The 13,953-nt window shown below is 37.5% G+C and overlaps 1 protein-coding gene across 1 annotated transcript; it reads left to right on the top strand.

Annotated features, from left to right (window-relative positions):
* Nucleotides 1–10,600: 10,600 nt before the first annotated feature.
* Nucleotides 10,601–13,558, top strand: LOC107758615 (oligoribonuclease, mitochondrial-like). Its single transcript, XM_016576385.1, has 7 exons — nt 10,601–10,873; nt 11,366–11,449; nt 11,824–11,901; nt 12,009–12,120; nt 12,791–12,899; nt 13,065–13,118; nt 13,275–13,558. Exons 1-7 carry the CDS (start codon nt 10,643–10,645, stop codon nt 13,390–13,392), a joined length of 786 nt encoding a protein of 261 aa, XP_016431871.1. The 5' UTR covers nt 10,601–10,642; the 3' UTR covers nt 13,393–13,558.
* The last annotated feature ends 395 nt before the right edge of the window (nt 13,559–13,953 follow it).

The raw sequence follows: 13,953 nt of genomic DNA, 5'->3' as shown, positions 1-13,953 counted from the left end.
TTTTTTTTGTGGAAGGGTGCTTTTTATTTCACGTCTTTTGAACTGAAGGAATGCAACACCTGCTGAGTGCAACGATAGAGCTTGAAAGATCAAAGACAATTTTTAATATAACTCCGACTGGATTCGTCTGAAAGAAGAAAGTCATATACACCTAGGATGCATCGGGGGTGAGTGAAACACAGCCTCATTTTTATTTTTGGGTGAACTAACCCTTTAACTATTTGCTTTGTGTAATTAATATCAGATGCAGTTGAACTGGTCGATGGCAAACTAACTTCTGACATTTTGTCTCTGAGGTCTCCAAAGGACCCTGACAAGTCAATATGCATGTCAATTTTTCTTTTTTAGCTCCTATTGTTCTCTCTGTTGACCTAAAGAATCACAAATATCCCCCATCCAGCCTTTTTACACAGCTAAAATTACTCATAAATGAGTCATTCGTTCCAGCTGAAAGAGGATTGATCATTATTCACAGATAATGACCATAATGGTCTACACACAGATGTTTTTGTAAAACTTCAGTTTTAATTGGCTCGCTCTGCTTTAGAACTTGATTGCTTTTTAAATGAGTCTGTCCTTCTGTAACGTCTTTTGGGGAATCAGGAACAGGTTTCATTTCTGTTCGGGAAACAAACACCTTTGCATTAACTGCCCTGTTGATGATCAATAAAATGTCTCTCAATCTCAGACCTGCATTGTTGATGCTACTATAATGATTTATTTAAAGATGGATGTTTAAGGTTATCCACTCTTTCAGATGTGGTGAATTGATCTTGAAAATTAAAGAGCTTTCTTTAAATGAAACGTCTTTTTGCAGCCCTATTTGCAGAGCATAAATCTTTTAAACCTTTATTTGACTGTATAATTCATATTATGAGATTTAAATTCAAATGTTCTCTCCCTCAGGACAAACCTAATACTAGCATATGAGTCAAATAGTTGCAGTATGATAAATTATTATTAAATAGCACCACAGAATGTCAACAGAGAGGGAAAAAAACACAACAAAAACAAACTTTACAGAGCTCAAGCAGCCAAACACCCACTTCCCCCGATGGGAGCATAAATCTTTTAAACCTTTATTTGACTGTATAATTCATATTATGAGATTTAAATTCAAATGTTCTCTCCCTCAGGACAAACCTAATACTAGCATATGAGTCAAATAGTTGCAGTATGATAAATTATTATTAAATAGCACCACAGAATGTCAACAGAGAGGGAAAAAAACACAACAAAAACAAACTTTACAGAGCTCAAGCAGCCAAACACCCACTTCCTTGATCACGGCTTGATCACGCGTGATGAAAGCCAATGAGCTGCAAATCCCTGTCTCCTTCTCCTGATGAGGTCTGACATACCTCACGGCATGATACCTGCTCGCTAACCAAACGCTGACAATTACCATCTGTAATTAATTGTCATTTGTATTATGCACATGAGGACGGTCCAATAATTGTTCATGATTGCACAATCACAGACTAATTAGGTTGACTTTATCAGCATTTAAAAAAGAAGAGACGGAGAGTAAGAATAAGTGGGTGTTTTTTCTTCACCTTCTGGAAGTTATTGGACTCATAATAACTTAGCAGCAGTTTAACCAACTAGATTTTAACATTTTTGCATGCCAACACAATGCTATTGTGCTTTAGCACGTTGCTACGGTGTTGTGAAGTCTCTATGATATTAATGTAAGTTATGGCACAGGTTGCTGGGGTGTTCTGAGCAGGGCTGCCAAAAATAAGTTTGCATTTATAGTTCTGAAATTACACGTCTACCCCCTAAGTGGTGCTGTTGCTCACAGAAGCAGACACTTGTTTATGTGGCTATATATAAATCAATAATACACACACACACACACACACACACTGATACTGAAAAAATTAGCATTTATTCTAATTTTAAATGTGTTCCATGTCGGAATGCCTGTTTTTGTTTTGGTATGTGTCGGAATCACTTTGCCAATTTACCCAATAGATGCCAGAAACAGCGTGCTGCATCCATGGAAGACAGCATATGAACTGGGTGAGAGATCGCACATTCTACCTGGCCTAAATATCCATATTTAAATGTGGATAAATCAACTCATCAACTTACAGTGTAAGGTTCAAAGTTGGATCGCTAAGTTAATTTATGGGGGAAAGCAGTCTCATTTTGTTTTGAATCAGTGGTTTGGAGCTTGAATCAAAGTCATGTGATCTCAGCCAACTTTGTTACGTCATACTGTTCGGAACCTTAGCTTGTTTTGCAGCTAAATGGTGTAGATGGAATCCATCTGAAGGTTTTAAATGATCTCAGTTTTCTAATGTAGGTTCATTTTTAATTCATGTAAAAAGGGATTAATTCATGTAAAAATAATATTTCATTGCTTCTAACTGACCTATTTACTATGGTGGACCAGTAGTGCACAACACAATGAAATCGCCACAAAATAACGCATAGGACTAATTTAATTGTGTTGTGCTAATTTTGTTGTGTTGCAACTTATTTCCATTGGTTTGTGCTAATTTCGTTGTGTTGTGCCTTGTTTCTGTTGCATTGTGGATATTTTGTTGTGTTGTGGAGATTTCATTGTTAACACAAAACAATCACTACACATTAATAAAAGAATACTAATTTTACAGAACATTCATACTTGGCAGTATTAAATTATTTGAGAAAATATTTGTGTAATATACATGGACTGAGTTTTTGTTGCATTGTTTAGACCAGCATGTGTTGCTCTAGCCTGCAATGTTTTGAGCAGTTTGAAACAGCAAATCATTTGGTGAATCCGAGTTTCGAAAAGCTTAGTTTCGCCATCATTCGTAATCAGCCTCACCACTTTCATCAGAAGTTACTTTTTGGAGAGGTGTATGTCAGAGTCGGACTATGACATAGGTCCTATGCAGACATGTAAAAATACGATCAATCGTTCCAGCTGGATAAATTATAAAATTACAATCAATGCAAATGCAGAGAAATATGGTGGCTTATAAAATTCACTGGCCTTATATATGGAGAAATATATGAGACATCAATTTTAAAGGTCTCAATTACATCTTTGACACGGCCTGTGGTTCTGCTGACCCACAGATCAGCTGTGGTCTGTTTGTGTATTTTATGTTCTACATAAATTATCAGCCATTGAGAAAGCATACGAGCAGACGCTCCATCAACAGCTGTTATTGACACGGGGCACTTTGCAACTAGACTTAAAGATAAATCACTGTGTGCTTATTGACATTTGGAAAATGCCGGCACGGGTCGACCCGCACGCTGGCGGCATACAAAGCTGTGTTCTTCCAGTTCCTCATGAGCGTGTTTTACAGTTTCATTTCAGTTGAGGGATTTACATGGATTCATTTGGAAATCGTCAGACTGAAACAGAGATGTCAATGACTATGCAGATAAAAGAATGGCATTTCCCCGACATGATGAAAACAGAGCATCAAATCTCAGAAAGATCCTCTATCACGCTGACTTTTAAAAATCTTCTAAATAAAAAGGTTCAACCTTTTAAATTCCCCATTGATTTAGGTGCTGTTCTTCTGTGCCTTTGGGTTTTAATTAAAGTAAAGGGTATGAGGCCTTTTAAAATGAAGGTTTAGCTTTTAAAAGCTGGGGTGAGAGCAGTGCTTCTAGGAATGAGTGCTGTGTTCATGGCTTATATTTTTTTAATGGACTGAGGTGAAAGAATTTCCTCATTGTCTGCACAGATGTACTCTTGGATTGAAACAGAATTCTTTGAAAAGGAAATTACCTGGGCCGCTGGCGTCTAATGCTAAAGATTGGTTGTGCAGTGGCAAAAGTTCTTCAGCATTTCTAAAACAGTGTGGAAAAGTCATAAGTCGATTTCAAATTAATTTCTAATCAGATGTCTGGAAGTGCAGAATGAATCAAATGGGTTTCCAAGGCTACAAACTGCTGACTAGAGACATTTTCACTTGGGTTTGTTTGGATGATTCATTTAGGGAGTCATTTACATGCTCTTCTTTTTTATATAACAAAGATTGATAAATCTTGAGTTTCTGATTGTATTTGATTCATCAGCCTCACAGTTTAACCTCTCATGTAAATGTACTTACAATCAAGTCATTTGAATCAGTTCAATTCAATCATTCAAAAGAACCATTTCAAAAGAATGATTCATTCACATACATGTTGTGTTTCTGTAACTTGTGTTTGTTTCTCCAAAAGCTAATCCAGATTTTGTCTCCGTGTGAATGTATGTGCTCCGGGTCAGTGTGTGTGTGTGTGTGTGTGTGTGTCAGTGCAAGCCAAGAGAGTCTGTTTGTTCAGTGGTCATGGTCGCACTGTTGGGTTAAACATGGGTTTAATTGTGCATCAAAATGGATTATAGGACTTCTGGCCATATGTTCCACCATGATGTGGCTACAGATCAGGACTGGCAACTGGAAGGTTGTTTGTTCGAGCCTCATATGGAGTGAGCCATCATGAGCCTTTGAGCAAGGCACTTTGCATAATTCCTGTGCCATATGAAAAACTGCAAATTAATGTGACCACTAACAGCTAGCTTTCTCCATATATTATAAAAAGGTGTTATAAAACACCTTTTTCCAAGGCGACTGTTCCTGCAATACATGTGCTGCATGTCAGTTTGGATAAATGTGTCTGCTAGATGGCTGCTTAATTTGCAGAGCATTATTAGTCATTTTTGTGCTGATTTGGGGGAAATTTTGTGAAATTATGTTAAATTGATTTAAATATGATTAAATAAATAGAGCTGAGAGCAATATAGTGTTATTGGTAGCTGAAAAAGTGTGTCTGTGTGTGTGTGTGTCTTTCCTGTGTGTGTATATATCTAAAGGTTCTTTATAGTGAAAACATCTTTAGATCTTTATACTAAAAAAAGTGGTTATTTTAAGAACTATTCACTACATAAATATATTGCATAATAAACAAACATGCAACAGATTTATAGAATTTAATGAATTTCAAATGTTCTGTGGAGTTCTGCAAGCCCAGATTCCTTATATATTGTTATTTTTCCAAGCTATAAGGAAGCTGAAGGCAACATTTCTTAGGCACACCACATTTTGATAGTTCTTCCCCAGGTTCTCTAATGGAAAATGTAGAAGATGCTGGAGTACATAAAGCAAAAGATCAAAAAGATCAGGTTGTTCGGTCAATGGTACCATTGATTTCTACTGACTTAAACACCCTAGAATATGATGTTTGGGGTATTAAGCAATGCTCAGAATGGCCCTAGACCATGTTACGGTATGAAATAATCATGAGTCATGTAGCAAAGCTGTCTTTAAAGCATCTTCTTTCAGTATTTCTGCAGTGACAGGTTTCACATAGGCCACTAAACAATTTATCAGATTGGATTTCCACGTTTCCCAGGAAACCCCAGACACTCGCACAGGTGAAGATGAGCAACATAAACCTGCATCTACCATCTATCAACCTACTGTTTTCATGATGACTGTTACACCCACACGGCTGTGAGGAAAGGTTTATTCTCCAAAACAACACCGATGTCTCATCAATGTCAAAAACACGTCTCTAACATGTAAATATGCATATCGCAGTGAAGGTTTATGTAAGTGTGGCTTCTGAGTTAAGTGCATTTGGTTTTCCCTTCAAGCAATTCTCCTCCAATCAGAAGTGCTCATTTTCATTCAGGTGGCATCCGGATAAACTAAACAAATAATTCTGCTCTGGTATTTGGGATTTCATGAAAGGCCCTGCCCTCACCTCGGGGGCACCAATCACAGCAGACGGCCACCGGTTGAGTGATTAGACGCCAAGCTTGATTTGACCTTCAGGCTTTGTGTTGGCAAGCTTTAAAAAAAAAAAAAACATGATCTCTTGATCTCTCTCCCTGTCTCAGCTTAGACAACACTTTTTATTTTTTTTGATTGCCAGCACATATAAGATTCACTCCCTCTGAATAGAAAACAGCTTTGAATGATTCTTTTCAGAGGGTTTAAAAAGTCTTTTTACTTTTAGCACTTGATATAGTTTTATTTTTGCTCTTCTAAGACAGTGAAGTGATTGATTCAGTTTGTCAGACTATGATGAGTGCTTGTGAGCAACTGTACTAAATGATCATCACAGGTTATTGTGTTCAATGCAAACACTGTTTAAAGTTCCACTTTCCAGTTCCATGGCCATGAGTGATTCCCCTTAAACTTGTCCATGGCATATATTTATTAAAAAGTGAAACATTACCGCAGTTACTTTTTACCAGCTGCAAACTATAGGCCTATGATAGGAATGACTCTCACTTATTAGTTTAAAACAATCATGTTTTCTTGTCAAAAATGTTAGTCTTAACTCTAATTTCTTTCTCTTTTTTTTCCTTCTTTTTTTAAAAACTGATTTTTTTTATTAGCTATATGTGACCCTGGACCACAAAACCAGTAGCAGGGGTATATTTGTAACAATAGCCAACAAAACATTGTATGGGTCAAAATAATCGATTCTTCTATTCAGCTTTCAGGTGATGTATAAATCTCAATTTCGAAAAATTGAAACCTATGACTGGTTTTGTGGTCAAGGGTCACATATGTGATTTGAATCATATTATGGAACGTATGTCTTTATCGCTTCGTATATACACATACCACATATATATATATATATATATATATATATATATATACACACACACACACACACACACCATAAAATACTGACTCATAAGAGTCATTTGTTCTTGAATTGGACCACACTGGTCGCTTTGTATTTTTGTTCACTTGTACAGCCTGCAAATGGAACTCATTAGAAATATGCTTCTAGCCATTATTTTGCAGTAGACGTCTTATTATTGCATCACATTCAATGCAGACAGCTCAGGTAAAATATGATTTTTAGGCACTGAAGCTTCAGTGGGGGGGGGGAGCACTGCTCATGAAAAGCAGTGCAAGAAACACTGGCCCACAGTGTGAACACAGATAGCTTGACAACCGATCAGAACAATTACATATATATGCCATTACTGCACTGAGAAAATCACGATTTTAAGGACCAGAGGTTTTAGGGAGGAAAGGACTGATTCAAAAAGCCTCATTAAAGGGATAGATTCACCTAAAAATGAAAATTTTGTCATCCTTTACTCACATCATTGCAAACCCGTATGACCGTATGTGGTTATTTTCCTCACACAAAGCTGTTGTGTAATGTAGTGCATTTTTTTTAACTATCCCTTCAAGTGTCAACGAAGAGCTGAACTAGCATTTGAAACACCATAAACAGCCTCCCTGCAAAAAATCCTTTAAAGATAAAAGATCAACAAATCACCTTAAAAACATTACATGACACATCCACCCTCCATGTAGCACTCGGCTCTGAACGCAAACACACCGTAATTACACCTTACAGTAAGGTGCACACAGCCGACTCTGAAAATCAATCATTTGGGATTGTTTTTTACAGTTTTAATGGGTTCCTGTGACCTTGCACCTTGTATTCTTTGGAGTGGAAAGCACTTCAGACTTCAACCTGTCGATTTTCCGATTTTAGAAATAAGTTGTGGCCAAATCATCCGGGTCAACAGAGACCCAGCCAAAAAGTTTGGAACTGGGAACTTCAGGCATTTATCCAGAAGGAAAGATATGCTTTTGAAATAAATGTCTCCATCGTTTTGATATATGCGGTGGCTGTTCGTGACAGTGGCAGTTTGTGGGTGAGCTGTTCTGTGCTGTGGATGATATCAGACGCCCGGCCTGCATTAGTCTGTCCACTTTATGGCTGCAGCCAACGCTTTCCTTCCTCTTATCTGGCGAGAGTTCAGAAGTGACGGATGCATTAGGACATGCACTAGTAGCTTTCAAGAGCTTAAATCCATTTGCTGGATTATCACTTTGAGCCCCTGTGTAATGACATGGCTCAACCCCAAACATCTTCCAGGATGTCGGACACGAAGGGTCGTTTTTTTAGCACGACCCGCGTGGCCCTTTTTAAAACGCCAACGCTGCTAACATTTGCATTTTTCATCAAGCGTACACTAATCTAATGTACATCTAACTCCTTCCTGTATCATCAAACAGAAAAGCATGGCGCTAACAATGCCAAGGTCATGGGTTCCAATTCCCAGGGAAAGCAAGAACTGATTAAATGTATATCTTGAATGCAATGTACTGTAATTGGCTTTGGATAAAAGCATCTGCCGAGTGCAAACTCTTGTATCAGGTTCAAATTCTGGGTACGATTTTTATGGAGGTCTAATTAGATTTAGTACAATTCACCAAAAATCACACTATAAAAACAAACAAACAGGATAAACAATACATTTTTAACACTGATACACATTCACACATTGAAAAAAATTAATATGGGAATGTAATTTTTCAATTTTTCACAAATTATTAATATTAAACAATATTTATTTTGTTAAACTTTTTTTTTTTTTTTACTTTAACATTATAAACAAAGGACGTATGGAAAAAGCTCAAACAATCAGGGTTATTATAGATAACCAAAACTAAAACTAAACTAAAACTATTAAAAAAAAATTAATTCAGCTTGTTGCTGAACTATTTTTATTTAGTTTAACTTGATATACTAAATAACCTAAATATTAATAACTATATAGAAATATATATTTTTAAAAACTATTAAAAATGACAAAAACACATAACACAATTACTAAAACGTAAACTAAAATGAAAATGCAAAAATATAAAAACGGATTTGAAATATTACTACAGAACAGAGAATGGCACTCACAACGTCAAGATCATGGCTTCAATTCCCAATTAAATGCACTTTCTTTCGATTAAAGGTGTCTGCCAAATGCATGTATATACTGTAAATACCATTAGTGGGTAGTTGAGAAACTGACATGACATAAAACACATCCAGTTTTTATTTTGGGTCTTGCAAATGCATTTAAACTGATCCACAATGCAATGTGAGGGCTAAACCAACCTCACTCGATGGAAATTTCAAGAAATTGACTCACAAAATAAACTTCCAGAAGTGCGCAAAAGCCTCGTAGCCTTCAGAATCACTTGTGTTTTGTCGGCCAAAAATATTCCTCCCACTTACAAGAGGCTCAATAATAGTGCAAATCTCTTTAACATCTATTTGAGATATTCAAAGAGGTGTTTGCCCGTTGAAATGTGAGTGCCTTACTTCCAGGACATTAATGCTCTGCAATTGAATAACAGAAGAAGAAGTCGATAATAAGGGGGTGGCGGGGCTATCTTGCCCTGAACTCAGGTTACCTTCTGTTTCATCATTTGTTTTTTCAGTTCGCTTGTTTGAATTTGTGCGTGCGCGTTTGCGCGAGAAAGAAACTGAGCGAGAGGAATAATGAAGCCTGTCTTCGCATCATGAGGCCTTTCCCATGCCGCATTACTCTAGTGCCATCAGACGGCGAGGGAGGCCATCAGCAGCGTTGCATCTGTACGACTCTGCTAATTATTCTCCTGCCTTTATTAGACTACAGCCATCAGAGAGAGAAGGGGAAAGACATCATCTCCAGCCTAATTCTCTCCCTCGCGCTATCTATCTATTTCCCGTCAGACTCTGGTCTGAATGAGGCCGCTCCCTTTTATCACAGATTAGGCCTACTTCACAGGGTGACTCCAAGCCATTAAATTCTTATCTGTGTCAGAGCTGAAATATGATGTTTACGGTCCTGTTTGGCTATTAGTGTTAGAATCAGTCTATGGTTAGAATTGAGATCTCATATCCACGACAGGCTCGGTAGACATCGATGTCGCTTGATTTGAATGTGAAAACTGTATTACACGCCAAATGATGCACACCGAGCATTAAGACGAACATTAAGCCTAATTATTAGAGTCTGTGTGGCTGGGCGCAAATATGAAGCAATATCTCCGCCTGAAGACATTTTGTCAAAGAAAAGCTCATTAAACACTAAATTAGACCATTTAAACCTAAACTTTAGACTTTTGGATTTCAGGGTATTAAATGATATAGGCTACCCATCTGTATGGGATGTGCCTTATTTTCCATATTGCTGTATGTATTCATCTCCAGTGATGGTCCATCTGCGCCATCTCATGGCCGACGTGCGTTACTGCATCTATACTAATAATAATAGTGGATGTTTTGTCCATGTGGAATCAGATACAGATTTTTTAAAGTGTGATTTTACATACAGTTTATATGTACCATATGTTTAAACAATTCATATAGTATGTATGTTTTATATTGATTTAAAGACCTGAAGGGATAAAAAACACATTACTACTACTACTTTATGTATTAACACACACTTGCATATTATAATTTCTACAAAATGTAAATAAATAAATATATACTCCACCTTTTTCAACGCTTCTGTGAATGGGCAAGACTTCCGGTTCATGAGCCGCTGTAGGGAAATAGCCAGAAGAATAACAAAGTGCAGTAAATGGTAAAACCGTTTGCACTACAAACCACTGTGTTCATAATTAAGATAATACCTCAATATAATATAGTAAGACACACCAGTTTGCAATTCCAAGCCGCAAAACGAGCTGTTTTGTACAGCTAAAAATAGCTGGAAGCATTGCACATAAAATTTAGAAATGGCCGCGCCCGCTCTAACTGAAAAATTTGAATGAAAGCGCGTATTCTGTTGTTTCCATGGTGTTAACTTAACAACATGTGCCGCTGACCTGCCTTCACTGTTGCGCCACGCTGGTATTTACGACACTTTCGTTCGGAAGACGGCAGTATGCGGGCACAAATGTGGAGTGTGGCGTGTGTTTCTGCATTCAGAGTCCTGACTCGAGTTTGTGTGTTATCGCAGCGGGTTAAAGCACCCCTATCGGTGTTTACAGCCCAACACTTCCCTCTCTTCAGTCCATGTACCTCTGTGTTCGCCAAGGGTTTGATGTCAAGACGACCTCACAGCAGGAAGATGTCTCAGTCCTTGGCGCAGCGTATGGTCTGGGTAGATCTGGAGGTAAACAGCAGCAGATAAACACAAAAAAACAAGACTATATATTGTTTATAAGATTTCACTCAGTCGCTTTTAGTCATAATCAAGATTTTTTTTTATTCAACGAAACGTTAGGCCTACATGGCTAAACACGACGCCTGTATGATCGAGTTTGACAGCTGGTTTTATGCTGAATGCTGAATGAATTTGCATGGGTTTTTAAAATATACAGTATGCAAAAGATTCAAAATAAACGATCTGCTTATATAGCAAATCCAGCACAATCTGTTCATGTCAAAACGTCTTTGCACAAGATTTAGAATCGTCACTGCAGCTGATGACCAGCTGACCAGTTTTTGCACATAGTCTTTGGTTTTGGTTCCACCCTACGCAGGAATTTTTTATCCAGGAACTTTTTACAGATACATATTGGCTGAAGTCCTCAGTGATCGTGCAGTTATAGGATTGACAAGTTTTCAGTGTTGCATATTAATGCCACTCTACTTCCTGTTTCAGATGACCGGGCTGGATATAGAGAAGGACCAGATTATTGAGATGGCTTGCATCGTTACAGATTCTGATCTGAACATCATTGCAGAGGTGGGGTTTTTTCCATTGCATAAACAGCATAAGTCCCATGCAGTCGGAATTAGAGTTTGTGGCTTTACTTAGTGTCTTCTAGTTTTAAGGGCGATCTGCATACTAGTGTACACCTATAAATTGACATAATTTGCTTTTTAGTTAAGTTTATTTATAAAGCACATTTAAAACAACAAATACTGTACAAAAGTAGAGCTGATCAATTATGTTAGCGTAATTCCTATCATGTCTGTTTCTATGTATATGTATCTATGTATGTATATATGACCTCTCCCAAATACCACCTGCATGTAATGTGTCGTATACATCTCACCCCAAATAAAAATGCGGCAATGCTTTAAAGCTAGAAAATTGTTGGTTGTTGTTGTTGTTAGGGGCCAAATCTGATAATCAACCAACCAGGCAAGCTGCTTGATGGCATGTCAGACTGGTGCAAAGAGCATCATGGGAAGGTGAGTAGTACAGATCGATGCACCTGCTGAGTGTTTCCTGTTTGTGTGAATGAGCCTGTCTGTGCTTGATGTGTGTTGTGTGATTGTGTTCTTGTTTGATGTGCCAGTCAGGGTTGACTCAGGCTGTCAGGGACAGTCTCATCACTCTCCAGCAGGCGGAGTATGAATTCCTGTCTTTCATCCGACAGCACACGCCACCCGGACAGTGTCCTCTCGCAGGTAACTAACCAGACGAGCTGCGGTTGTTTCTTTTGCATGTTGCAGGTGTAAAATATTATGGAAGCTTATTTCTGCCACAATTCTGACTTTTTTTCCTCATATATGTAAAAAGTTTACATCTTAATTTTTCTTCATAATTGCGAGTTATAAACTCACATTTACATCTTACTATTCTGATGTTTTTTCTTCTCAGAATTCTCAGTTTACATCTCACAGTTGTGACTTTTTTTCTCAGAATTCTGACTGTCTCACAATTCTTTTTTTTTTCTGTTGTGGAATAAAAAATTGAAAAAGGTGATGCCGACTTTGTCACAAATGTGACTTTTTTTCCTTCAGAATTGCAAGTTATATAAACTCGAATTTGTGAGTTTGCATCTCGCAATTATGACTTTTTCTTATTCTTTATTTCTTATAGACTCGCAGTTTTCACTTTTTTTTCTCTGAATTCTGACTTCATCTCACAATTCCTTTTTTCTGCCACAAAATAAATATATAAAATAGGTAATTAGGATTATTTTAATTCTCACATTTGTATTATTCAGATTTCGAATAATTTCAGACTATTCTGAAGTTCAGGAAAAAAGTCTGAATTGTGATATATGAACTTAGAATTGAAAGAAAAAGATGCTTCTTTATGCCTCAGAGTGTTTGTGTGGTTCTTCATCCACAGGGAACTCTGTTCATGCTGATAAGAAGTTTCTGGATAAGTACATGCCGCAGTTCATGCGACATCTGCACTATCGTATCATAGACGTGAGCACCATTAAAGAGCTGTCCAGGTATGTTCCCCATTTAGGTGTAATCAGATCACAGAATGACCGCTGTTGCCACATTAATGCATGCAGATGTGCTTCAGCATGAACTAGAGAGACTGTTTTCAAAAGTACAGGAAGAAGGTGGTGATGTCAAAATACTTTCTCCTTTTGTTCCATTCTGTTGCTTAGACGATGGTACCCAGAGGAGTACAGTCTCGCACCACAGAAAAAATCATCGCACAGGTCTGTGTACATCACACAGGTGTTCCACAACTGTATTACTGAATGCCACGTTTAGCATAGCAATGGATCATTTGATGTACTCCTTAAATATTTAAGCCTAAAGAAGAGCTGTTTTGTCTAATCTCAGAATAATGTTGTGTCCGTTTGAATTTTCAGAGCGCTGGAAGACATCCAGGAGAGCATAAAAGAACTGAAGTTTTACAGAGTGAATGTTTTCAAAGTGAACGAGAAGAGAAAAATTGTCCAAAATGGTGATAAGACATCTGTGAACTAATCTCCAAGCTGATCTGGAGTGGGTTTAGGATTTTGTGTCGAATTCTCACATTTGGATGAAAGCCTGTGCGAATACTTGAGAGAATGAGAGAGCAAAGCTTCACGTTGACGTCCCCAGTGTTTGTTTCCTGTTTTATTGGTTGACTCTGCAAATAGCTTAGTTTAAACGGAGAGAGAAGTCCAAAAAATTCAAAATGATGCAAATAACTCAGTTTTGAACAAGTTCCATTTTATCCCTTGTGTTAGGGTGCCCGGTTAACAGAATACAGAAGTCTGTTGCGCATAACCCCTATTGAACCTGAATATAAGGTCTCAAAAACTTGATATTTTCACTCGACAACCCCACTAATCACCCGTGCAAACGTGCTCCAGATATTACCTGACTGTATACTGCCATCTGCCCTATGATTGAGGTTACTGTAGTTACAGGTCAGCAACAAATTTTCAGCAAAATCACATTGAATACCCTCCAAAAACAGCAAAATAATTATTTTTATTAAAAAAACAAAACAAAACCGGACATAATCCAGGAACAAATCATATTTCTAAAGTGGAACACAAG

This window comes from Sinocyclocheilus rhinocerous, unplaced genomic scaffold, assembly GCF_001515625.1.
Source record: "Sinocyclocheilus rhinocerous isolate Xijiao unplaced genomic scaffold, SAMN03320098_v1.1 scaffold623, whole genome shotgun sequence".
Lineage (NCBI taxonomy): Eukaryota > Metazoa > Chordata > Actinopteri > Cypriniformes > Cyprinidae > Sinocyclocheilus > Sinocyclocheilus rhinocerous.
This window is presented reverse-complemented; position numbering and strand designations above follow the sequence as displayed.